Genomic DNA, 23397 nt, shown 5'->3' with positions numbered 1-23397 from the left:
ATCTCCTAGGTTCTCATGAGCCAGGAGAGATTTCCTGCAGGTAGGACAGTGGCTGCCTTGAATATGCCCCTTCATTGAACAGGAAGATTAGTCAAGACAGACCAGGCTTGGCTGTCATGGACTGTGTCCACCTCAACTCACTATCTATTATTAGGATGACAAGACAATCTCTTTAAGAGAGACTACTTATCAAACTCTAGCATTTTTTGTCAGAAGACAGATAAATCATATTTGATTCCAAGCCTTATCCACAAATGGTAAAAGCTTCCCAGTTCTCAATCATGATGGCCTTAGGTCCCAGACTGTCTGTAAGTGCCTGCTGCATTCCAAATGCAGAGGCCCTGGAGCCTTCCTGGACAAGTATGATCTTGTCCCTTTAAGAATAGGCACTAATGAAAGCCATCAACCCCGGAGAAAGGTCAAGCCTCCAACACAGTAGGGACTTCAGAATGATGGGTTCCATGAGCAAAATCCAAAACCAAATCATTCCAGGCCTGGGGATTCTGGAAAATAATAATAAAGAGCAATCTCACTTCATGTTCCAGGGAATCATTTCCACCATACTTGGCAATATGCGGTGGCCAAATAATTGCTCAGTGTAATCTGATTCAGCAAACATTTACTGACAGCCGTGTGCCTAGCACAGCAATGGCCTGCAGCAGAGACAATGACAGTGTGGCTCTTGTCACCACAAAAATGTCTTTGAAAGAAAAAGTCAGATGATGTTTGAACAGAGACATTCCCTCATTAAGAATGGAACAAAAGCACAGGCACCGTGGTCCAGGAGCCCAGAGCCACAGCTGGCCAAGCTCCCCAAAGCAGATGGAATCTACACCTGACCTCCGAGGTAAGCGGCCAATTTCCCACACTCCACAGACTGTTAGTCTGTGCATAGAAATCCTGTCATCCTTGTGTCATGATAAGTGGCTCTGGGGCAAGGGAGGAGTAAATGAAGGAAGCAATAAACTGTAAGAAAAACAACAGTGCAAGCCCCATGATAAAGAGCCACAGAAGCTCAGGAGCTGGAGCTGGCGGCACAGTCCTAGCAGTGATGCAGGGAATGTGCCCTTGGGCTTCTTCCCAGCTCCAGATGACCTGCCCCTAGGCGCCCATCCCCCCAAGGCTCTGCTTGTAAATGAAATGAGACAATGGTCTTAGGTTGCCCTATCTTAGGGGAGGCCTCACATCAGGGAACCACAGGATGCTGGCCATCCTCTTGTCTTGGGACCCTGCGTGGCTGGCACAGGACATGACATGAGGTCATAGCTGGCTAGGAGCAGAGTGGCCCCACCCTGTCCTCCATCCCGCACTGCATCACCACATCTTATTCAAGACAAATGGGCTGGAAGAACCAGAAGAAAGAGTTTGACTCCAGCCTTGCCTGGGTCTACACCCCCCCCCCCCCTTGGGGATTTATAGGCCTCACTCTGAATTCTGAGTTCCTAAGAATCAAGGTTCTGGGGGAGGTCATGTGACTAGAACTTAAGGTAAAAAGAAAACACCATGAAAGAATTCTCTCTCCACCAACCCAAACTCAGGACTTCCTGCCAAATGTCAGAGAGGAGTTTGGGTGGGGGTGGGGGGCAGGCCAAGGGAGTCTACTTCCCCTAAAACCATGGCCCAAGGAGAGTAATTGTGGGTTGTCCACATAGTTAGTAAGCTCTGACTTTTGTTCCTTCTCCAGAAATGACAAGGGACACACAGAGGTGGAAAGGCTCCTGTCCACACTGGGTTATAGCAGATTGCAGAAGACTCCTGAGCTGAGAGAGACTGGGAAGGAGAGCTGTGCTGCTCCAGAGGACTGACTGGCCTGCAGGCACTGGTCCTTCATAACGTGTCTCCCACAGTATCCCCAGATTCTGGGGCCTGGGGGGATGCAGAAGCCATGGACCCCAAACTTCAGAAACCCACAAAAGGTGGCATGTTTCCCCCCTGCTGGATCTGAGGAAAACAGAAGAGAAATTAGATTCTCTTGAAAAAAGATTAGTCTACCTCTGAGGCAAACGGGAGAGGAACCTCAGTGGTGGAAATGTGTGGTGCTGGTCAGGTGGACACTGAAAGCGCAGGTGATGAACCTGAAAAATGACCTCCCCCTGACATCCAGGCAGCCTGTACTCTGCTGTCTACCCACGTGGCCCAGGGCTCCTGGCTGACCTTAAAGACTTTACAAAGGAAGCCTCGGGCTTTGAAGAGGACAAGAGCAGAGCAGCTAGAGTGCCCTGCACATGGCTGGGCCACATTTAATTAGGATCACAGGCCAATTAAGTGGAACTCAGAAGGCCTGGGGAAAGCCTCACAGCCCACATTATGCAGTCAAGTGCAGGGAGCTCTGCTGGGCTGTGCACGCCCACCTGGGAGATGGTGCTTCCTGAGGACACCTGAGACCCAGGTCCCAGAGGGAAGGGAAAAGCTGGGAAACACCTCTACAAGAGCAGCAGCAAGACTGAGAATGTCCTCATCTTTTGCAAAACCTATCAGCACTAAGCACAAGAGGAAGTGCTCCTCCTGCAGAGCAGGGTGCTTTCCCCAGGACCTTGAAGGTCCCTGGGTTTCCTCTCCCATCTTGACTCCCGGGAAGTTCAGAGATATATTTTATGCCTAAGAAATAACCTTTGCTTAGCTCTAAGAATCCTCCCTCTTATAGGGAATAACTCTTGTTATTTGGGGCTTCTTTTGTGACACAATTCACATCCTGTAAAATTCACCCTTGACAGTGTGCAGTTTGGTTGGTTTGGGTATGTTCACCAGGTTGTGCAATCACCACCAACAACTGAATCCACAAGACTATGATCACCCCAGAAAGAAACCTCACACCTAGCTTGGGCTGCTTAAGGATTGGTTGGTGAGAGAACACCAGCAAATCAATGCAGAACTTGAAGGGACTGGCGGGTTCTCAGGCTGGACCACGTGGTGGGAGCCAGAATAGGACACAGTCTAAATCAAGAGGTGGAAGCTTCCAAGAAGACACCCCTGTGAGGGCTGGATGCTCAAGGACAAATGCAGGTGGCCTGCAGAAAGGCTTGGGGGCATTAAAAATGCCAGCTTAACTCAAAACTGAGTCTCCCTGCGATCTCCCATGTGAGTTCAAAAAACTATGAAAGGAAAATAAATCTCTAAGATGGATATCAATCAATTCTTAAAGAAAAGGGGCAAATATCAATAAGAAAAGATGCTCAATTTCACTTATTAAATGAAATTAAAACAAGCTCCCCTTTCTTACATGTTTTAGTCACTGGAAAAGACTGAAGACCAATAATAGCTGTGTTAAAACACTCACTTCCAGGCACTAAAACATTCGTTTAACTTTTAGGATTTGTGCCTGACAAATATATCTCCAAACATGAAGAGGGATGCAGATGATGGGTATTCTCTGCAGTATGGTTTCTAATGGTACAAACTGGCAGTAACCCAAATGCCCAACAAAAGGCAATGGTTGCAAATTTATGGAATAATCCTTTTTTAAAAAATATCTTTATTTTATGTATTTATTTTTATGTGGTGCTGAGGATCGAACACATGGCCTCACACATGCTAGGCGAGCACTCTACCACTGAGCCACGGCCCCTGGCATAATCTTAAACAGAATATTCACCATTAAAATAATGATAGCCTTGTAGTTTAAAAAAAAAGGGCAGATTGAATTTCTAGGATTTACTCCACTTCCCACACCCCCAATTTCTATTCAAATATTCCTAAAAGAATAAATGAAAGTTCTAGGCACACATCCCACATGCTCCTCCCCAGGCCTAAGGACAAACAGAATGGGCTAGGAGAAGCAGTAACAAGAAAGAGAAGCAAACAGAGGGCAATGGTGGTGGACACACAGGGAACACTGGAACCTTCCACCTGTGTGTGGAGCTGTCAACAAGAAGCAAGAGCCCTATGCCTCATACTCCAGAAAGTTCAGGAGCTGAGGAATGAGGAGTTGAGAAGGTCGGCTGAGAGCGGGGACTGTGGACAGGGAAAAGGTGGGAAAGCTGCTTTGAGAGAAGCTGGATCTCCAGCCCTCCAGCCCTCCAGCCCTCCAGCCCTCATCCCAAAAGGATGCAGGTTCTCTAGAGAAGCTAAACTGGAATGGTTAATGTCCCAAGGAATGGGCAGCAAGGAGGCAAGGGACAATAGAAGCTGAAATGGAGATTGAAAGAAAGTCCCTACTGAAATGGCCAGGGGGTGTCATTTCAACCAAGATCAACTCACACACACAATACAAAAGGGCTCTTCAAATTGAAGACAGGAAGCTGGGCATGGCAGAGCACACCTGTAATCCCAGCTACTCAGGAGGCTGAGGCAGGGGGCCGCAAGTTCAAGATTAGCAATTCAGCAAGATCCTATCTTTAAATAAAAATTAAGGGGCTGGAGCTGGGGCTCAGTGGTAGCACACTTGCCTGGCATGTGCTAAGCACTGGGTTCGATTCTCAGAACCACATATAAATAAATAAAATAAAGGTCTATCAACAACTAAAAATATGTTTAAAAAAATAAAAGGATGGGGATGTAGCTCATTTGTACAGCAATACCATGGACAAGGCCCTGCATTCAATCTCCAGGACTGAAAAAAAAAAAATGTAACAGCATCAACTTTAAAACTTTGATAGATAGCTTAAAAGATAAAAGATTAATAAATTAAGGGCAAAAAAGGAAAGGTGAGAAATAAAAAGAATGAAACATAGAGGTCCAACATCCAACCAAGTGGAGTAAAAGAAGAAAATGAGGAGGGAGGGGGTTAATGAGAGTAATCATAGAAAAAGTTTCCCCAGGTGAAAGGGCTAACCCAGCAAGCCACCAGTATTTGGGAAAAGAATAAAAATAAAAAACCACGGCCCATTGCCATGGCAGACACTCATAACCCAGAGAGGTAAAGGCTCCAACAGAGACTCAGGAATCAGAAGACCCGGGGCCTCCTGAGCAGTAGTGCAGGATGCTCGAATGCAATAGAATGGTGGCCTCAAAACTCGGAAAGAAAATGCTTTCCATCAGGAACTGTGAAGACAGACTAAGTCATCCACGGGGCGGGTGAGACATCTGCAGGTATGCAGGGCCTCAGAACTCCCACACCTTGCAGCACCCTCTTTCCCAAAGCTGCTGGACAATGCCCTTCCACATGATGAGGGGGTGACCTGAGAGAGGACAGAGGAGAGAAGAACCCAGGAAACAAGAGAAGCAAAGAGGATGCCCAGGGGATGGGGAGCAAGGCCTGGAGAACACTCCATCTAGACCCAGAGATGGAACAGAGTTCACAAATGAGCAAAGCCAGAAAGATTAGGCAGCCAATGAACATGAACGCCTTTAGGGGACCTTCATACCGGCCAGAGAGTCTAGGGGGTGATTCATAAATGCTACATAGAAAACTAAGAAAATGAAAAAAAAAAAAACAAGGCAAAAACTTGTTCAGGAAATACAAGTTTGTAGAAAGAAAAAAATTAATCACAGTACCCTACAATGCTCAACGTGAATCAATATTTACAGTCACAAAAATATCAATGCTAAATGCCAACAACAACAACAAAAAACTGTGATGCATTTACAGTGGTACCCCCCTTCTCTGTGGAGGAAATGTTCCAAGACCCCTAGTGAATGCCTGAAACTACAGATAATACCAAATCCTGCATATATCATTTTCCCTAAACACCTATGCACCTATGCCAAAGTTTATAGAATAGTTAGAGATTAACAATAATGAAATAAAAGAAGTATCAATTTAATAAAAGTTTGTGAATATTCTCTCTATATATCTCTACATCAATCTCAATCTCATATTATACTTTAACCTTTCCATTTGAAGCATTCGTCAGGGATGACGTAAAACCCAGAGCTGAAACAAAAGTACCCTAGACATTGACCCTAAAGCAGTCAAACAGAAGCAATCACTGCATCATCCTGGTTCAATTCAGTAGGGCTGCACTGATGGGAACCACTCTGGGGATAAAAGTTCTAGAATCCAAAGAACCCACCCCAGTCCTTACCCAGCTGCCACTTTCGGGAACACATGGTCTCCATCATCCAGATGGGCAGGGCTGGCTCCAGCATGGCGATCCCCATGTTGGCGAAGCAGATGGAGCCTTTGAAGGAGGAAGAGGGTGAGTATGCTTAGACTTCAGGTCCTGAGTGTCCTCCACGGTCTCGCCAAACACAGTTGGACCCCAGCTCACATTATCTAGAACTTCTCCTCCTTCCATAAGGAAAAGGTAAAACAACAAGCCAAAGAGCTAACAAGGAGTTTTTTGTTATTATAATTTTAAATAAGTAGAATCCCAGAGTCATGAGGTTAGAACTAGAGGGCGCTGACTGGTCATTTGGTTAATCTATCCAATCTATTAATGAAGGAACCTGCCTGGGGCTGCCCAGCAGCCAGCAATTTCCAGGCCACACATGGTGATGGCAACCTGAGCTCTTGTGACTATGTTTTATTGTTCAATGAATGTGGACATTTCTAATGATTCCCTGAAATGCCAGAAAATCCAAGGAAGACCACAGTGCAGTTAGCACAGGTGTGCTATGGAGGGATTTAAAAAAAAAAAAAAATCAACTAAACATACAAGGTACCTATGCAAATATTATCACTCTGTTAACTAGACCCTTTGTAAATATAGAACAATCTGGAAAAAGACACACAGAACTGTCTCCATCAATCTGGGAGCCTCCTGTATTGTGTTCCATGGAACCTGTAATTTGCTAGAACAAATTCAAAACACTCTTACAATCGTGATGAAGCTGCACACATAATGAGAGATCTTTTCATTCTCTGTGACATTTAAAGGCAGAACATAAAAATGATTGGGCTCTCCTCCCACCCACCTTGTTCCCAACTCCCCTGCCCCAGAACTGGGGATGGTCCGACGGTACTGAGTATATCTTTGTATTTCCTTTCATGAATGGGACCAGGCAGTAAGACTTCAAGAAATTCTAGGCAGGCAGACCAGGTATGCCCAAGGTTCAGGGAGTCATATCTCTGAGACCTGGTCCCCAACCACACCCTCCTCATCCCCACACTTCAATGGCCAGGGCTCCAGGGACATCTGAGCTCTGGGATGCTGCCTGTGCTTTGCAGGGCCTGCTGCAGGAAGAGGTCTCAACAACAGCTTCCCAATTCTACAAAAGCCAACAGCAGCAGGATTAAACAAAACTAGCCTTTAAATGGCCTTGGGGACAGCAGGGCCAGGGGCCCAGGCACCCCCAGCCCTCCTGGACAGCTGGAGCCCTGCTTAGAAAAATCTCACCATAGCTGTGTGTGATGCCTCACTGCAGGGCCACCCCAGAGAGCACTAGCCAGACCTGACGCCTGACACCAGGGCCCTGCTGACCTTGGCCTCAGGTCCAGGCAGCACCTACATGAACCTGGTCCCTTGTCAAGCAGGGAGGTGGCCTACTGCTACCTAGACAGACTGGGGACAGCCTCTTGGATGAATACAGCCTTTCCCCTTCCCCAGAGTCACAGACTGGGGACAGCCTCTTGGATGAATACAGCCTTTCCACTTTCCCAGAGACACAGACTGGGGACAGCCTCTTGGATGAATGCAGCCTTTCCCCTTCCCCAGAGTCACAGACTGGGGACAGCCTCTTGGATGAATGCAGCCTTTCCCCTTCCCCAGAGTCACAGACTGGGGACAGCCTCTTGGATGAATGCAGCCTTTCCCCTTCCCCAGAGTCACAGAACCCTAAAGCTTTCTCTTAGTCCATCCATGCCAAGAAACCAAAGGCGTAACCTTTCACTAAAGGGTGATTTCCGCGACCTGCCAGCTGCTCCATGGGGATGTGCTCCTGCAGGAGGAGAGGGGTCCCCTGGGCCCTCTGGGGCTCCACTGTCAGTAGCTAAGAGAAGCAGTATGCCCACTGAAGACCTCAGCAGTGCAAATCCTTCCAGAAAGTTCAAGGCCAAACAATGATGACTTTGACACAAAGGGAATGAGCAGGCTTAGCTTCAAACAAACCTCTGAGGCAGGGTGTCCCCGGGGCACAATGTGACTCTGGCAGCTCTGCAGAGCATGGTGCATACCATATAGATTTGCCCCAAGTGAAACACAAAAGAGACCTGTCTAAGAGTCAGAAATCAATGACAGAAGAAAACCGTTTCCTGAGACTTTTAACCCCTCTTGCCTTTGGCTTCTTCCATTGCCCTACATTTCTAGCAGCAATATAGAAACTGGTACCTGCCGCCCACCCCAGCCTCAAGGGTGTGGCCTCGACTGTGAAGAACCTGGGAGCCTCACCTGCGGCAATGAGGATGTATGGGTCTTTCAACAGAGTGGTCAGAGGTGTCCCCTTCTGACTCTGTCAAGCAAAAACAGGGGTTTAGAAGAGTCACCGTGGCTACCGCCGGCCCTCACTCCCCAGCTGCTCACCTCTGGCTGCACCCGGGATGGCTGGAGCACAAAGAGCTGAATAGCTGCAAGGGAAAAAACACAGAGGATCCCCTTTTCAGGAAGCAGGTGTGGCCCTGATCAGGCACCCTCGTGCAGGCCATGGTCACAGCAACAGTGCCCACGCGGCCTCACTCACCTCCATCCAAGAGCACCAAGGCAGCCAGCACCAGGAACGGAGCCGTCTTCCCCACGAACTCATACAGCACACTCCCGAAGGGCGGGCCCACTGTGGGAGAGAGGAGCCATGCCAGCCTCGTGGACGCCCTGCCCCAGACCAGAACCATTACTTGCTTCTTGCATTTCCCTCTCTACTCTGTTCCAAAGAAAGATCTGGGGTACACACCCTACATTCTATGTCGTCAATACTAAGTTGCCTCAACAGCTTCCTCCAGGTGGATTTTCACCTGAGAAGTGGGAAGAGCATATAAGGCCACTGAAAAGGCAAGGGGGGACAGGAACCGGTTCAGGCACAGGACAGCACCACTTTCAGAGCCCAGGAAAGGGGCATCCGGGTTCCACTGCTCCAGACTGGCACAGATGGGAACCATGCCTCCAAATGAAGGCCAAATGTCAGAGAAAAAAGGAAAGGATCCAACTCTCCCTCAGGGGAGAGATCTGTCCCCTGGCCTATGAAGTCTGTGTGGGAGGGCATTCTGGGGAGGCAGACACAGGCAGTTGGAAAGTTCTCTGGATAACTCAGAATGTTTGAGGGTCTGCAGACCTTCCTGCTCAACCCTTTCTTTTTCATTAGGGCCAAAGGAGGTTTAGGAAACCAAAGATCGGGTCCTCCTAACTCAGGACTCTTCCCACTACCTTCCACAGTCTCCCTGAAAGTAGGAAATAGAAAGGCAGATTGGGGGGCAGCTGGGGAATCTGTCAGTGTAAATATAGACTTGTTCCCACTGTATCCAGGGCCACTGGGCAAGGACTGTCACTGCCCAAAGCCAGACAGGCCCCTTCTGCCTGCAAGCTCGCATGATGGCCTTACCCACCTAAGACCCCCATGGCCAGGCCTCCTAAGGCGATCCCCATAGCGTTGCCTCTCTCCTCATCATCTGTGTACACACTGGCAAGCATGCCCATCCCTAAACAGGAGAAGACGAAGTCAACAGGCTGGAGGGCGCTCAGAGGCATCTGTGACTTACCCTCTCTCCCCAGCCAGACCAGGGATCTTCTGGAACCTGTGAGATTAACTGACACATAAAACCAAAGGAAATCCAAGAAGGAGGAGGGCACCTTCTCTGAGAATCCCCACCACCACCCAGCCTTGAGTCCCCAAGTTCAACAAGCTGTGCAAGGGCTGCACAGGACAGGGCTGGGCCTCCCCCTCCAACAGCTGTTTCCACACCTACCAGCTACAGATGAGCAGGAGGAGCCAATGCCCTGCAGGGACCTGGCGATGAGCAGGAAGGCATAGCTGCTGGAGAAGGCAAACACTGCCAAGACAAGAGGCCAGTCCAGCCGGTTAGGGCCATGCCCCTGAGGACAGGATGGAACCATCCCAACAGGGGCTTTCTGAGGCCCACCCTTTTCCAAAGGAGCATTTCAATGTTCCTACACTGTGCTCTTGCTCCAGGACATCCCCTCTGTCCACTGCTTTCTGTAACGGTTACCCATACACATACCCCAGGTTGTATTCTGATTCTCAGCTCATGGATAACAGGATTCATTCTGAGACCCACATTCAGAAGGCAAACATGAGACACTTACTAATTGTTGAGATAAACATGATGCAGAATCCCGCAAACATAGGAATGGGATAGCCGATTCTGCAAAACACAAACATGAGGGAAATCTGGTGACTGCTGGGTATTTTTTTAAGGCTTTATATTGATTCTCTCCTGGTTATCCTTTGGGATCAGACAGATAAGCGTTTGGTTGGCTTTTCTAAAAATTCATATCCTCAGTGCTTCCTATGTGACCTTTCAGTGTTTGGACTGTCTTAGAACATGAATACATTTGTAGACTGCCACTTGGAACAGAAATTTCTCTGGAATAAATGTCAACACAATATGAGCAAGTAACCCAGAACATACCCAAAATACACGGCCCCCAGTTCCACCACCACCATCCCCTTTTTTTAAATCTCTTTAATTATAGTCTTTGCTAGAACGTCCCCAAGGGGACCATCTGCAATCACCTGACTCTAGTAAAAGGCTATCAAGTGCTTCAGTTGGCAGCAGAGACAACCACACTGTCTAGGAGATGGTTTTAAAGCCTGCCTTTCCATTGACCCCAGTGAGGCCACCTCAAAAGATACACCTCATTTTTCTGTACAAAAATTCAAAACCCAAATTTCTCTCTAAGGAAGGTCACCTCCCACACAGGGCTCTGGCACCAGGCCGGATGCCTGGCTGACATGTGACCCTGCCTAAAGCCACGTAGGTCGGCTCAGCCCAGGGAGAGGCTACCCTACCTCCTAGGGCCGGAATGTAGAGATGTGGATGATAAACTGTCCACCAGGTGCCTGGAGCAGAGAAGGCGCTTCAGAAATTTCATTTCCTCCCTCTCCTTCCTCTGCTTTGCTGTGCTGTCAAGAGCTCCCTGTGTACAGCGGCCTGCAGCCCCAGGCAGCTGCCTGCCCCTCAGCCCTGAGCAGGTAGGGCCCCCACTGGATGAGCCACTGCCCTACCGTAGGCTTCTTCCAAACCACAACAGCCCAGGCCCCAGAAACCTGGAGAGGGACCAAGTGAACCCAGGAAGGCAGGAGGGCAAAACGTGATGAGCCCAGACATGCCTGGACGGGTTCTTGCATCTCAGGCTCTCATAAAAAGTCACAATCACAGCATCTTCATTTAAAGATTGCACCCAACCCTACAAACACATAGACCAACCAGTTCAATAATTTCCTAAAAGCACACAATCACGCCCCCATTTTACAAATAAGGAAACCAAGGCTTGAAAGAATGACTTGTCCAATGTCATTGGACTAGTTTCAGTCGGGCCACTAGCTTTCCTTCAGTCCAGAGCTTTTCCTTTGGTAGCTTTTCCCCAGGGACGTAAAGGGCAGAAGTGGCTTTAAATGGAATCTTTCCAAAAGTTCTCCTGACTATGCTCATAGTTTTTAAAATGGCTTTGTGTGCATCCAGAAACCAAGTACCAAAAATATAAATAGCCTCTCAAGATTGTAACAGATTCTCAGTCAGTTCAGTCCCCCTCCCGGAAAAGATTCCCCGATGTGAACTGAGATGAGCTCATAATTCACAAAGGGGGCTCCAAGCAATCAGGTGAATAGGAGAGACACGGGGATCCTGAGCCACAGTTCACAGGGCCATCAAGGGCAGCTTCTCTCATCTCAGCCGCCCCAGCCGAGTGCTCTGTGCTCCTTATTCATATGGACCAAAGAAACCCCACTGGGGTCTTACAAGGCATTGATGGGCACTGAACAAGGCAAAGTTCAAGAGGCTCAGCAAGAGCTCACAGGCAGTTTATTTTCAGAAACTGTGACACATCTTATGAAAGAATAGACAGCTCACAATGTTCGTGGCTCCCCTGGAATAAAAACAGGCCTCTCACCCCTTTCAACATACATTTGGGAAACCCAGTAGTTGAAGTGCCTGACATGTGTGTCAAAGCCACTGGAATTAGGGGTTTACCTCCCTTCACCAGGTCTTAGCTTTGGTTATTAATAAAGCCTTAACGTGGAGCCCTGTGGCCACAAAAGACATTTCCGGTCCCTTTGCAGACTGCAGGCAAAAGTTCTGAATGGTTTCAGGTCAGAACTCAAGAAAATTCAACAACTCATCTGTGGCCCCAAACCACCAGTGATACCACAACCAGTCTACCATGGCCAGCAGCTGAGGTCCCATGACAGGACATAGCTGGGGTTGGCTGGAAGCCACGGAGCCATGTTCTTCCCAGGAGGCTAGGACACTCTGTGACTGCATTGTGAAGGCAGATGGCCTGGGGATCCTGCAGTTCCTTTGGCCTTTATGCTTGCTTTTCAGCAGCCAGCACTAGGGTTCCAGAAAGGTAAGTAACCTGCCCCAAAGTCAGGTGGCAGGTATACTGTGAGTATCTAATGTGGGCCAGGTCCTGCTGGCATACATGTGGGTACCCTAGTCCCAGGGACGGACATTCCCAGTGATACTTGGGATGGAGGTGCACAATCTCATCAAAGTCCACAGGGCTGTGTGCTCACACACGGGTCTTCTCACCAAGCCTCAGGCTGCATTTGCTTTATAAACACTGAAATACTGTCCATTTAAAATTTCTCTGGGTTTTAGCAAAGCATGTATGGAATAACTGAATGCAGAGCTGGGTGGAAACACCCTAGCTGGCCAATTTATAGCCTTTGTGGTCTTCAGTGAGATGGAGTGGCTCACCCGAAAGCAGAGAGCAAGCCAAAAGCTACCTTCCTGCCAGACACACAGCTGTAGCACCTTCAGTACTAGTAAAGCCATTGACAGGGCTGCCCAATGGCCAGTGCCTGGCAGCATCTTTACCTGATATGCAGCCCCAAGGCAAATAAGACCCAACAGGTGGCTGCTGGGTCTCCAACCTCAAACTCCTCCAGCCCAAAAATTGCACACTCACATCAGAAAGAGGGTTGTCCATACCCTTGGGTCACTGTGTAGTGGGCAGAACACAAAGCCCTTTGTCTTTCCTTACAATGTCTACAAATAGACAGAAGCTCATTTGATGTTAGTCATAACCATCTGAGTTGGCCTCTTATCTGGATTCAAGGCCATCTCAAATAACGTATTACCAGCAGAGCTAGATCTGATTCAGCCAACGTTTAACCAAATGTCCATCATCTCCCCGTGAGTCATGCCAGCCCACGGTCATCCTCTATAAAGCCTCAGGGAGCAGTTAACCCAATTTGAGGAAGATTAAAAATCACATATTGAATCCTAGGAAAATATGTGAAAACAATAAAAGTTAGGCTAATTACACAGACCTAGTCAGTAGAGAAACCCATATGTCCCTTAATGGCCACTGACAAATGATATTTATTCTCAAATGCTAATAAGTAGTTTCTCTTTGCCAGAGAGGCTAAGGTAGACTATTCTTAGCTTGCAAAGAGCACAGTTTCTTCTACTTTGGGAAATGATAAAAGGAAGGACACAAAGTAAGGACCCAGCAGGGTGAACCATCACCAGATAAGACAAAGGGATCTGCTCCCTTTTAATTATCTCAGACCACTCCTAAAAGGTGGAACAGGAAGTGAATGTCAAGGAACAGGATGATATTTCAGATTTTCTTGGATATAATAGGAAGTTTGTCAATCATTTATTAAATGAAACAAAATCCTCAGGTGTAGCCCTGAGGTTTGCAGGTCTTCTGCAGATAGAAGATGTAAGCAGGTATTTATGTGGCCCACGAATTACTGCCCTTCCTGAGGTGGGCCCTGTTCCCGACACCAGCTCAACTGCAATCTTTGATCCCATGAGAACTGCTCTAATACCACTGCAGTTTATTCTGATTTCAAAGCGAAGACTCTGTCATACTGTGCTTCTACCATCCCACAACATCTGGAGTGGGAGATCCCTGTCCAGAACAGCCGGTTCCCCTGTTCACAGAGAAGCTGAATAGGTCACTGATGATTCTTGCAAAGCCCACTTTAGAGTAACTGGCTGAAGCTGAGAGAGAGAGAGAGACAGAGAGAGAGAGAGAAAATAATAACCCCAGTAGATTTCAGAGAGATTTCATGCCCTGTAGCTAGCTTCCTCCTTGTCATTCAGATGTTAGCTAAGATTTGTATGGAAAAATAACTGCTTTCAACTGGACTAGGTAACTATGGAAATAAATTAAGCCACTGACTCTGGCTTGATAAAAAACAGACCACCCAGACAATGACGGCTAAGGAGGAAGCCAAGGGAGACAGCCCCAGCAATGCCGTTAACTCCTTCCCCAGCTGGCTGGAAGGTTTGGAATATCTTTTGGTTCTAAAGCTGCAACTACTATTTAAACTTTACACTAGGTAAGGGCAGACCAGGATGCCACACCCTGAGCTGGGGGTAGCTCAGTAATAGAGGACAAGCTAGCATGAATGAGGCCCCAGGATCAAATTCCAGCACCAAAAAAGAAAAAAGAGAAAAAGGAGCCACATCTTTGCCTGAATTATGGCAGGGGAAAGGGAAACTTGTTTTCACATTGTCTGTGAGCGTTCCTTTTATGTACACATAAGCTTAAAATCCACTTACTGGGCCAAATGATGAGAGGTGTCACTAGTATAATTTTGCTACCTCCTGTTATTCATGACCACAACTCTGAAATGAATAGTTCAACTAGAATTGTAAAATAAGTCACACGAACCTCCAAGATGGAAATTGAGTCGAGCAGAGCAGGCTCAGGCATTAAAAAGTGCTGCTAGATACTTGACAATGACATATGACAAAATCAAATGCCCTTTGTTCCTTATGTGGTCACATATTTTCAGTGGAAATATAGTAACCGAAGAGTCAACGAAAGAATAATTTGTATCAGATTACTGCCAAACATACACTTAAACACTTCCTAAGATGGCTACTTTGTGTTTTCAGACTTAGGCCAGAGACTTACCCTAACACTAAAAACAACAGACAAGCTGTCCACCTTCTTGTATCATCTGACAAAAGCCACTAAGGTGGCACCATCATGACCATGAATACAGGGTTGGGCTGGGGCCTATGTGGAGCTGGATGTCTCATCTCAGAATGGGCCCCCCTTAAATTAAAGCCAGGGGCTTCAAAGAGTCGTGGCTCCTACCAGTCTGTCTGACTAAGCAGCTCCTTGAGTTTTGGGGGATTTACAAAGCTGGGCCAGCTCACATCAGGAGCTGGAGCCAGAAAAAGTCCAGGTCCAAAAAAATTAGGCTGATTTTTTTTTTTCCAAATTCTCTGGCCGCTGATTAAATCTCTCTATACCTTTACCTATTTAGCATGGTACAACCAGAAAGGGCCCAAGAAAATGCAAGAATGACAGATTTTTTTTTAACCTGTATTATTTGTTTTCAGTAGCTAAAAGTACAAGCTGTATAACTGTAAGCAGGTACAAAGAACAGGAGTGGGGAGAACAGAGCCTTGAAACGGACAGTGCACAGATTATAGCCCTACTGTGGCTGAGGGCAAAGGCTTTCCTCACAGAGACTGAGAGTCCACCTTTACTAAAAGCAGTGGCTCCCTACTCAAGCCTGCAGGTGCCCAACCACGGTAAGTAAAAGCAGGCTAGAGCTTGGTGTCTCTAGTTTTATTTTGTTTGTCTCCTTTATTACCTTAAACTTTGGGTCAGGTCCCGCTCAGTTCTGCATGCAGTCACAGTGACCATGTAAAGAGTGTTCATCTAAATATTAATACAAGGTTTACCAGAAATATATTTACCTAATCTCTCTTGCTCCCCCTTCAAGACAGAAGTAAGATTCACAACACCCCATCTCAGACTGCAGGAGTCATGCCTAGAAGTTTCCAGTCACTACCCTCTGCCAGGATCATGGTTTTGAGAGACAAACACCCTGGGGAACAAGTGAAAATTGCCCCCTCAAGCAATAAGGACTTTTCTAGAGCAACCTCACAGAACCAGAACTGAACAACCAGACCACTGTTTGGCCAAGACGACCTAATTATGCAGACCTCTGGCCCCTGCCCCAATTTTTTCTGTATTTAAACATGAAGCTCCCGTCAGCACCCAAAGACAGGGCTGAGATGCTGGGTCTCATCTTACCTTTCCAACATGGCCATATTGGTCAATGCTCCTTTCCTGACTTTCACTGTGACCTTTTCTGTTGCAAGGAGTGGCCAGTCCTGGTTTGTTGGGGCCCCTGAAGTCAAGGCTCAGTCAGGCCCAGGACTCCCATAACATTTCTCCTCCTGTTCTACAAGCTCCTTTGCCCATTAAACCTGGGACTGGCCCAAAAGCTTTTATGAAAGTCTCTGCAAGTTCCCACGTAATGGTTTTAATTTCTCACTAATTTCTCCAGGAATACAGGAGCCGATCTTAAAATACTGTGTAAGCACACTTGTTTATTTCACTAAAAACATAAGTTACGCATAATGGTTTTTGCTCCTCTTTTAATCAAAAACACTCACCAACTTTAGAATGCTGTTGTAAACACACGTGCCTACCAACTACACAGAAAACGTGAGTCATACCTCCTCTTGGTAATTGAGGATGAGACTGGCCCAAATTACATCAAAAGACTGTCTGCAATGGCTCACAAGGACAGAGGGACCTGTCCCTTTGTTCTTTCTGTGCAAATGGAATGTATTTGTCTTTTTGGTGTTAGTTTCCATCTAAACTGTGAGGGAAGCAGAGTCTGGGAGTGCCTAGAGAAACCGTAAGTCCCCAAATTTACATCTACTGGGCTTAGAGAGTACCACAGTCATTTTGAAGAGATGATGGAATTGACTCAATTGTTTTGCCTACATCAATATAAAATTTGTTTGAATTTCTACATTACAGGCAGCACTGGATACTAGTGATGGTTTTCCATTTGCTTGGTAATGGGGAAACTAGTTAAGGGTTACAATTTTTCTCTCAATGATTTCTAAAGTGGATTTCTAAAGTAGGATCACCTACTACAAGAATGATTAAATTTGGGCAGGGGCTATAGCTCAGTGGCAGAGTGCTTGCCTAGCATGTGTGAAGCACTGGTTCAATCTGTAGCACCATATAAAAATAAATAAATAAAATAGAAGTATTGACAACTACAACTAAAAAATACTTTTTTTAAAAAAAAGGATAAACTAAATTTTACAAGTCACAAGACAAAATTAGTATTCTCTTGGAGGTCAACTTTTTGTAGCCCCAAATATAAACCTTAGCTGGCTGCAACCTCAAAGAACTTGCAGCGGGCTGGGGATGTGGCTCAAGCGGTAGCGCGCTCGCCTAGCATGCGTGCGGCCCGGGTTCGATCCTCAGCACCACATACCAACAAAGATGTTGTGTCCGCCGAGATCTAAAAAATAAATATTAAAAATTCTCCCTCTCTCTCTCTCTCTCTCTCTCTCTCTCTCTCTCCTCTCTCACTCTCTCTTTAAAAAAAAAAAAAAAAAAAAAAAGCAAATGTAAAGAACTTGCAGCATTTACTAGTGGAAAGGCCTCACAGATTATAAACAAGTTTGTTCCTCCTGGCATCTTAAAAACAAAATGGGGATTCTTAAAAACAAAAAGCATCTTAAAAACAAAAGCATCTTAAAAACAAAATGGGGATTCTTAAAAGGCTTTTCATTTGCCATTTACATCTGAAAGATTAGAATACTGACATCATTTCAGGGCATTTCCAAGTATTACATCCAGGGTTAGTAACATTTCCACCCATGAGACTGGCAAAACATTGCCACAATAACATCCTCAATTTTCACATATAGTATTTGAGCTGTTTGTTCCACTGGGATACAAAACCCTGAGCAGTTTTTCTGTAATTATGCCAGATGTATTTTAAGAAGCACTCTTAGTCTTGAAAAAAAAAGAAAGAAAATAATTCTGCAACTCCTGAGGTGTGTTTGGTTTTCCTGGAGAACAGAGGAACAGCAGAATGTCACCTCCATAATGGTGCTTCACAGTCAGCCCATCCAGGGCTAACTGAGTATGGTCTGTGGCAGCTATCTCATCCTGCTCTGCAGAAGGGAGGGCTGGCCATGGCCTGGGATGGTTAACATGGATTCAGCAGCATTACTCAGTCTAGAAATTAAACTGCAGTTGGAAATGTGCTCCTGTGCACTTCACTGTGAGCTCCAAGCAGCCACCCCAAGTGTCCAAGGACAGCTAGTACTGGAAGAGGACGAGATCTGCCATACCTTCTCTGAGCCCCTGCCACCACTCCAGGTCCACAGAAGCACAGGGCCCCACTCTCAGAAGGGCCTCTGTGTGGCTCAGTGCCCTGTCACTGCCATCTTGAAAGGCTTCACAGCATTTGAACAAGGGGCCTGCATTTTCATTTTGCACTGGGACCACAAATTATGCAGCCACTCCTGCTCCTCCCCACCTCCCCAAGGCTTGGTTCACTGGCTCTTCAGTTTGGTTCTGGAATCTCAGATGGCTCCCAACTGCCTCCCACTTCTGGCCTGGCACTTGAGGCCTCACAGCCTCACCTAGGAGCCTTTCTCCTCAGCCCTGTCCCCTTAGTTCACCCTTCCTCCCTCTATAGTCTTTATCTCTTCATAGCTCTGGCACTGGCTGGAAGGTAAGATTCTGGGCACTCTCTTCCCTGCCATTTTTGAATTTCTGCCTCTGGGGCTACTTGTTCATGTGATAACCTAACCCCAACTGCTCCCACTTCTTGAAGCTGATACCTTTGGTGAGGATCCCCATGTCCTGTGCTATGAGCACCCCAAGTGCCAGGTAGAACTGGGCTGTCTCAGGTGTAGAACCAAAAATACTCACTGGATGGCCACCAACAATGGAGAAGTGAACATTATTCCAAATAATGCAGGGCCAAAACCATCAGAACACTATGTTCTTATAAAGCTAGTGCGGGCAGCTTGGATTCTCCAGACAATACAGCCTCAATTTTCTTTGTGCTTGTGGAAACAGCTCAGAAATGAGCAGAGTGGGGCCCAGGACCTGGGTATCAGTTTAGAGTTAGGTCCATGCACTAGACTTTCCCCACACTCCTCACTTAGGCAGCTACTAGGTCCTTTGCCACCTCAGCTTTCAACAAGCAGGTGCTTGACCAGAGGCAGAAGACAAGAGATAGTCACAGAGCATATAGGATCTAATGACAGCCATGGTGACCTGACCGCAGAGTTCTTGCCACCAAGGGCAATTACAACAAATGTAATTAAGAAATTCGGCATTTATAAAGAACCACTGTTTTGTTCTCTTTGATCTGTCTTCTGTACTATTTTCATACTCTTTGAACAACAGGAGGGAAGAGGGAACAAACGGGAAGTCATGGTTAACTGAGGACAGAGACGTAAGAGTAAGGAGACTGGGTTTTCCCCAGCTCACACGCTACTGATTCCTGAGATATGGACAATTGAATAATCAGAAAGGCGCAGGGAAATACATATGGATTGATAAAAACATAAACCCTTTGGCTAGCATCACATCACCTACCTGTTGGTCAGCAGCCCTACGAAAGGGTTAGTGAGGAGCTGGACGGTGGCTTTGGAGGCAAACAGCAGACCGACTTGCACATTTTCATTGAGAAGGTCTTTGTCTTCACTGGGACAGTCAGAGGGGGCAGAGGACTTGTTGGTCACCATGTGCTGTGTGGTAGCAGCTCTATGCAGCTGTTCCCCATGGAGGTTTCCAGTAGCATTACCAGTGACCATGGTAGAGTTGTCATAATAGGAGAAGATGCTCTGGAAGCTTCCTGAGGTGGAGGCTGTGAGCGCAGGCCTGGCAGTCTGGATTTCAGTTGCATTTTTCTCATGCTTAATGCTGTATAAGTAACTAGGGATGATGGGGACTGGGACAAGAGCAGAACAAGGCGATGACCACCCCCAAACCCTCCCTCAGACAAAAGCCAGCAAAACTATGGTTTACTCAAAAGCCAAATGAGACCCAGTGAAGGGACATATCTACTCCAGAAGCAGGACCACCATGCTGGAACAATCTCACATTGCTCGGTCCACTAGAGAGAGCAAAGCCCCAAGACACCCTGGGAGTTCTGTCTATTCTCAGGGGCAGCTGCTGTGCCAAAGTGACTGGCCCCAAATGTTTTTGTCATTTGTGGGGTTTCTCATTATGGCTTTCCATCAGAAAAAAAAAGTTTTAAAAAAGCAAAATTTGGGCTGAAGTCAAGTCATTGCTGATCTGGAATCAACCAGTGCTTCTCTGAGAGGCTCAAAAGATTTGTAAATGAATGAAGCAAGGAAACAGGAATCTAAATTTCATGACACATCTACACATCTTAGAAAAAGATAAACCTGCAGGAAGCAATAAATTGGAAATTCTGCAACAGACCGATTTCATCATTCTGTGAGTGGGAATCTGCAATTTCCTATACAACCCGTAAGATTTAAGAATTCTGTAGACTTTCACAAAGGAAAAGAAAACTGTGTGATACAACAGAAGCTTGGGTGTGTATGAAACAAAGCATTCAAGACAAAGGCAAACTGCTCCTGAACTGGCATGAGCTAGGATGCTCCTGAGCTGAAAACCTGAGGCCCAGAGAACTGTCATGAGAGAACTTGAAAATGGGGAGAGAGGAAATGACCCAGCACTTAAGAGTTAGAATGAAAACAGTTTTTTTTTTTTTATTTGCTGCAAATTAGGATATTAAGGGGAAACATGCCAAACACTCTTCTGTTAACGAGGCTAATTAAGTAATAAGTATTTAGTTTTTCAAAAATCCACTATAGGAAAAGGAATTGTTGCAATTGCTCTTATACTGCGTGCTGAGATGCTTCCATCTCAAATCATCCACTGATACATTTAAACGTCATTTCCTTTATTTAAGGAAGGATCACAACAAATAATTAGCCCACCTTTTCTCGAAGCATAATTATTTGAACGCATTATTTTGAACTCGGGAAACTGCTCCTCTTTAATAGAAATCTTTTTTTTCATCGCGGTGAAAGTGGGTAAAAGGAAGCAAGAAATTATCAAGAGGAAACATAAGTTTCGGGTCTTATCGGATGTCGCAGTTTTGACCTGACCACCAGGAAAGCCAAGCCACAAACGCAACTCCTCCAAGTCCAGGCACTGCAGTCTTTTAGGGACTTTAAAAAAAAAAAAAAAAACTTTTTTTTACTTTTTTTCTTTTGCAAAGCGTGTTCTCCAACTTTCCCTGGCAGGCGCAGAGCTCTGGGACCGCGCCTAGGAGGAGGGAGCCCCGGAGGAGGGTGCCGGGAGGGCGGGGGACACCGGGGCGGTACGTACCCACGACGGTCAGCAGCATGTTGTCCAGCAGCAGCGCGAGGAACACGATGAACAGGATGAGCTTTCGCGAGTGGCGGCTCTCCTGCAGCCAGCGGAGCGGTGCCAGCTCGCTCAAGGCCATGGCTCGGGTCGCGGCTGCGGGGGCGAACGCGGTGAGGGTCGGGGCGCCAGGCAGCCCCCAGCCAAGCGCTCAGACTTGGCGGGGCTGTGAGCGGCGGGTGAGGAGTCGTCCGCGGCGACTGGCGACAGCAGCAAGCGCCCAGCCTCGCTCACCGGGCAGCTAGCGCATCCCCAAGAGCGTACGGAGCGCCGTCGGGGACCGACCTGGGACCGCTGGGCTCTGGCTGTCCCGCTCCCCGCCGCGCCCGAGGGTCTCCCCTCTTCGACTGCGGGCTGGAGAGCGCCGTGGACACCGCTCTCCGTGAGCTCCGCGCCTCGCTTCCCGGGGGTCCCTGGAACCCCCGCGTGTGGCTTGGGGTCCTCCCTGCTCTCCCCGACCCTCTCTCCTCCGCGCCACGCAGGGGACAAGACCGGGCTGGCATACCTCGTGTCGCTGGCGGCTGCCTGCAGGCTCCTCACGCCCGCGCCTCCCGGCCGACGTGGGCTCCGTCCGTCCCCGGCTCGGGGTCGCAGTCTCCGCCCAGCGCTCGGCCGCCGCGCTCGGTTTACCCGGTCCGGCTCTGACGTCACGGCCGGCGCGAAGCGGGGGCGGGGGACTGGGGCGCCCCGGCCTCGCCCACCCCACGTCGTCGCTTGCTGCGCGGGAGGGGCCGACGAGGCGCCGCCAGCCCTCCTGTGCCTGAGCCCCGGGAACCTGGGTGGGCCCGGTGAAGCAGCAGGGGCGCGGAGGGAGGGGATCAGAAGCCTCGGGGCGAGGGGTCCAGGGTCCGCGGAGAAGAGTCAGGGGCTCAGGGTGAGGAGGCGAGGTCAGTGCTTTCTTCTGGCCCGGAGTAGTGACCCGAGCTGCTCTGCACAGGTCTCGTGGCTCTCTGAGCCTCAGTGTGGATGAAATGGTCCAGGGGTACCTGGATGAAGGCGGTGGGGGAAGTGACATCAAAAGGGGCCTTAGGTGTTGGAAGCCAGGGACGACCCCAAGTGTTTTGGTTACCTTTTTCATCGCTGTGACCAAAACTTGGAGGAGGAAATTTTAATTTGGAGTTCATGGTTCCAGAGGTCTCGGTGCATACACAGCCGACTCCATTGCTTTGGGCCTAAGTGAGGCAAAACAGGGGGTCACAGCCCCACGGAGCAGAACTGATGAGTTCACAGCGGCATCAGGAAGCAGAGAAAGCAGGAAGGGCCCCGCAGGTAAGATGCAGCCTTCCAGGACATACCCCAGTGACCCATCTCCTCCAGACATGCCCCCACCTGCCTACGGTTACCACTCAGTCCATCCAAACTAGGATGGACTACTAGAGTACAGCTTTCACAATCCAGTCCGCTCACATTCCTGCATCAATACAGGAGCTTTGGGGGACACCTCATTTCAAACCCTAACACTGTGGAAGCTATCTTCTGCAACCCACCATTCCCTCCCTTCTCCCACCTCTGCAGCCTGATGCACGTCCCATTTGGAGTCTTCTGAGCCCTGGGAACCCTCAGGCTAGTGACAGAGATAGGAAAAGAGTATGCCTCTCAGTGTCAGCCCACAGTGGGAGTGGGGAGAGGAAAGGATCCCAGGCCCTTGAGTTCAAAAGTAGGAGCAACAGGCTTGGACCTCTAGAGCCACCAGGATCACCTGGCTGTAGGCAGAAGGCACTGCCTATTTCTTTGGTGAAGGGCACTCCTCCATGCTGTGCCTGGGGTCTGGCTAGAAATGGCAAGAGGGACTCAGTGCATGTTAGTGGCTGAATTCAAGCTCTTCTCCCTACCAAGGGGTAAGAGCTCACCTTGGATTTCCAAGTCCTTTTTACAAAATAGAGACCCCTCCCCCCCCCCATACATACAGCTAGCACTTTGGAGGCCTATCTTCTGGGCCAGAGGAATGGGAGAGATTTTCTTGGAAAGCCACTTAGAATCAGTGTTATCCTATCATAGTCTCCAGGCAGAGGAGTCTGACCTTGTTTTATTAATGTTCTCCTGCTGACAGCAGGAGTCTGCTCGGAGCAGCAGTGTGATCTGCGGCCATCTCCGCTCTCCGCCTCCTTCCTTCCTTCCTTCCAGAGACCCCCTGTGCTTCCAATTGCTCCCCTCCCCCATGTGTGAGAAAAAGATGGTTGGATAGGTAAGTAGGTCAGTGACATGGGTCTCCAGGAAGTCCCAGGATGTATGTGACTTAAATATTAAACAG

At 47.9% G+C, this 23397-nt stretch overlaps 1 protein-coding gene across 1 annotated transcript in view; it reads right to left on the bottom strand.

Annotated features, from left to right (window-relative positions):
• Positions 1-21716, bottom strand: part of SLC18A2 (solute carrier family 18 member A2) — a 35970-nt gene extending 14254 nt beyond the window's left edge. The window contains exons 1-10 of the mRNA XM_081268871.1: positions 21652-21716; positions 21108-21242; positions 19338-19692; positions 10071-10129; positions 9713-9796; positions 9353-9445; positions 8497-8586; positions 8340-8383; positions 8208-8268; positions 5964-6059 (exon numbers count right to left, since the gene is read on the bottom strand). Coding sequence (XP_081124997.1) covers positions 5964-6059; positions 8208-8268; positions 8340-8383; positions 8497-8586; positions 9353-9445; positions 9713-9796; positions 10071-10129; positions 19338-19692; positions 21108-21228 — 1003 coding nt within the window. The 5' untranslated portion in view covers positions 21229-21242; positions 21652-21716. The remainder of the gene's footprint in view (positions 1-5963; positions 6060-8207; positions 8269-8339; positions 8384-8496; positions 8587-9352; positions 9446-9712; positions 9797-10070; positions 10130-19337; positions 19693-21107; positions 21243-21651) is intronic.
• Positions 21717-23397: the final 1681 nt, after the last annotated feature.

The sequence above is a fragment of the Spermophilus citellus genome (genome assembly GCF_964194105.1).
Source record: "Spermophilus citellus genome assembly, chromosome: 15".
Taxonomy (NCBI): Eukaryota; Metazoa; Chordata; class Mammalia; order Rodentia; family Sciuridae; genus Spermophilus; species Spermophilus citellus.
This window is presented reverse-complemented; position numbering and strand designations above follow the sequence as displayed.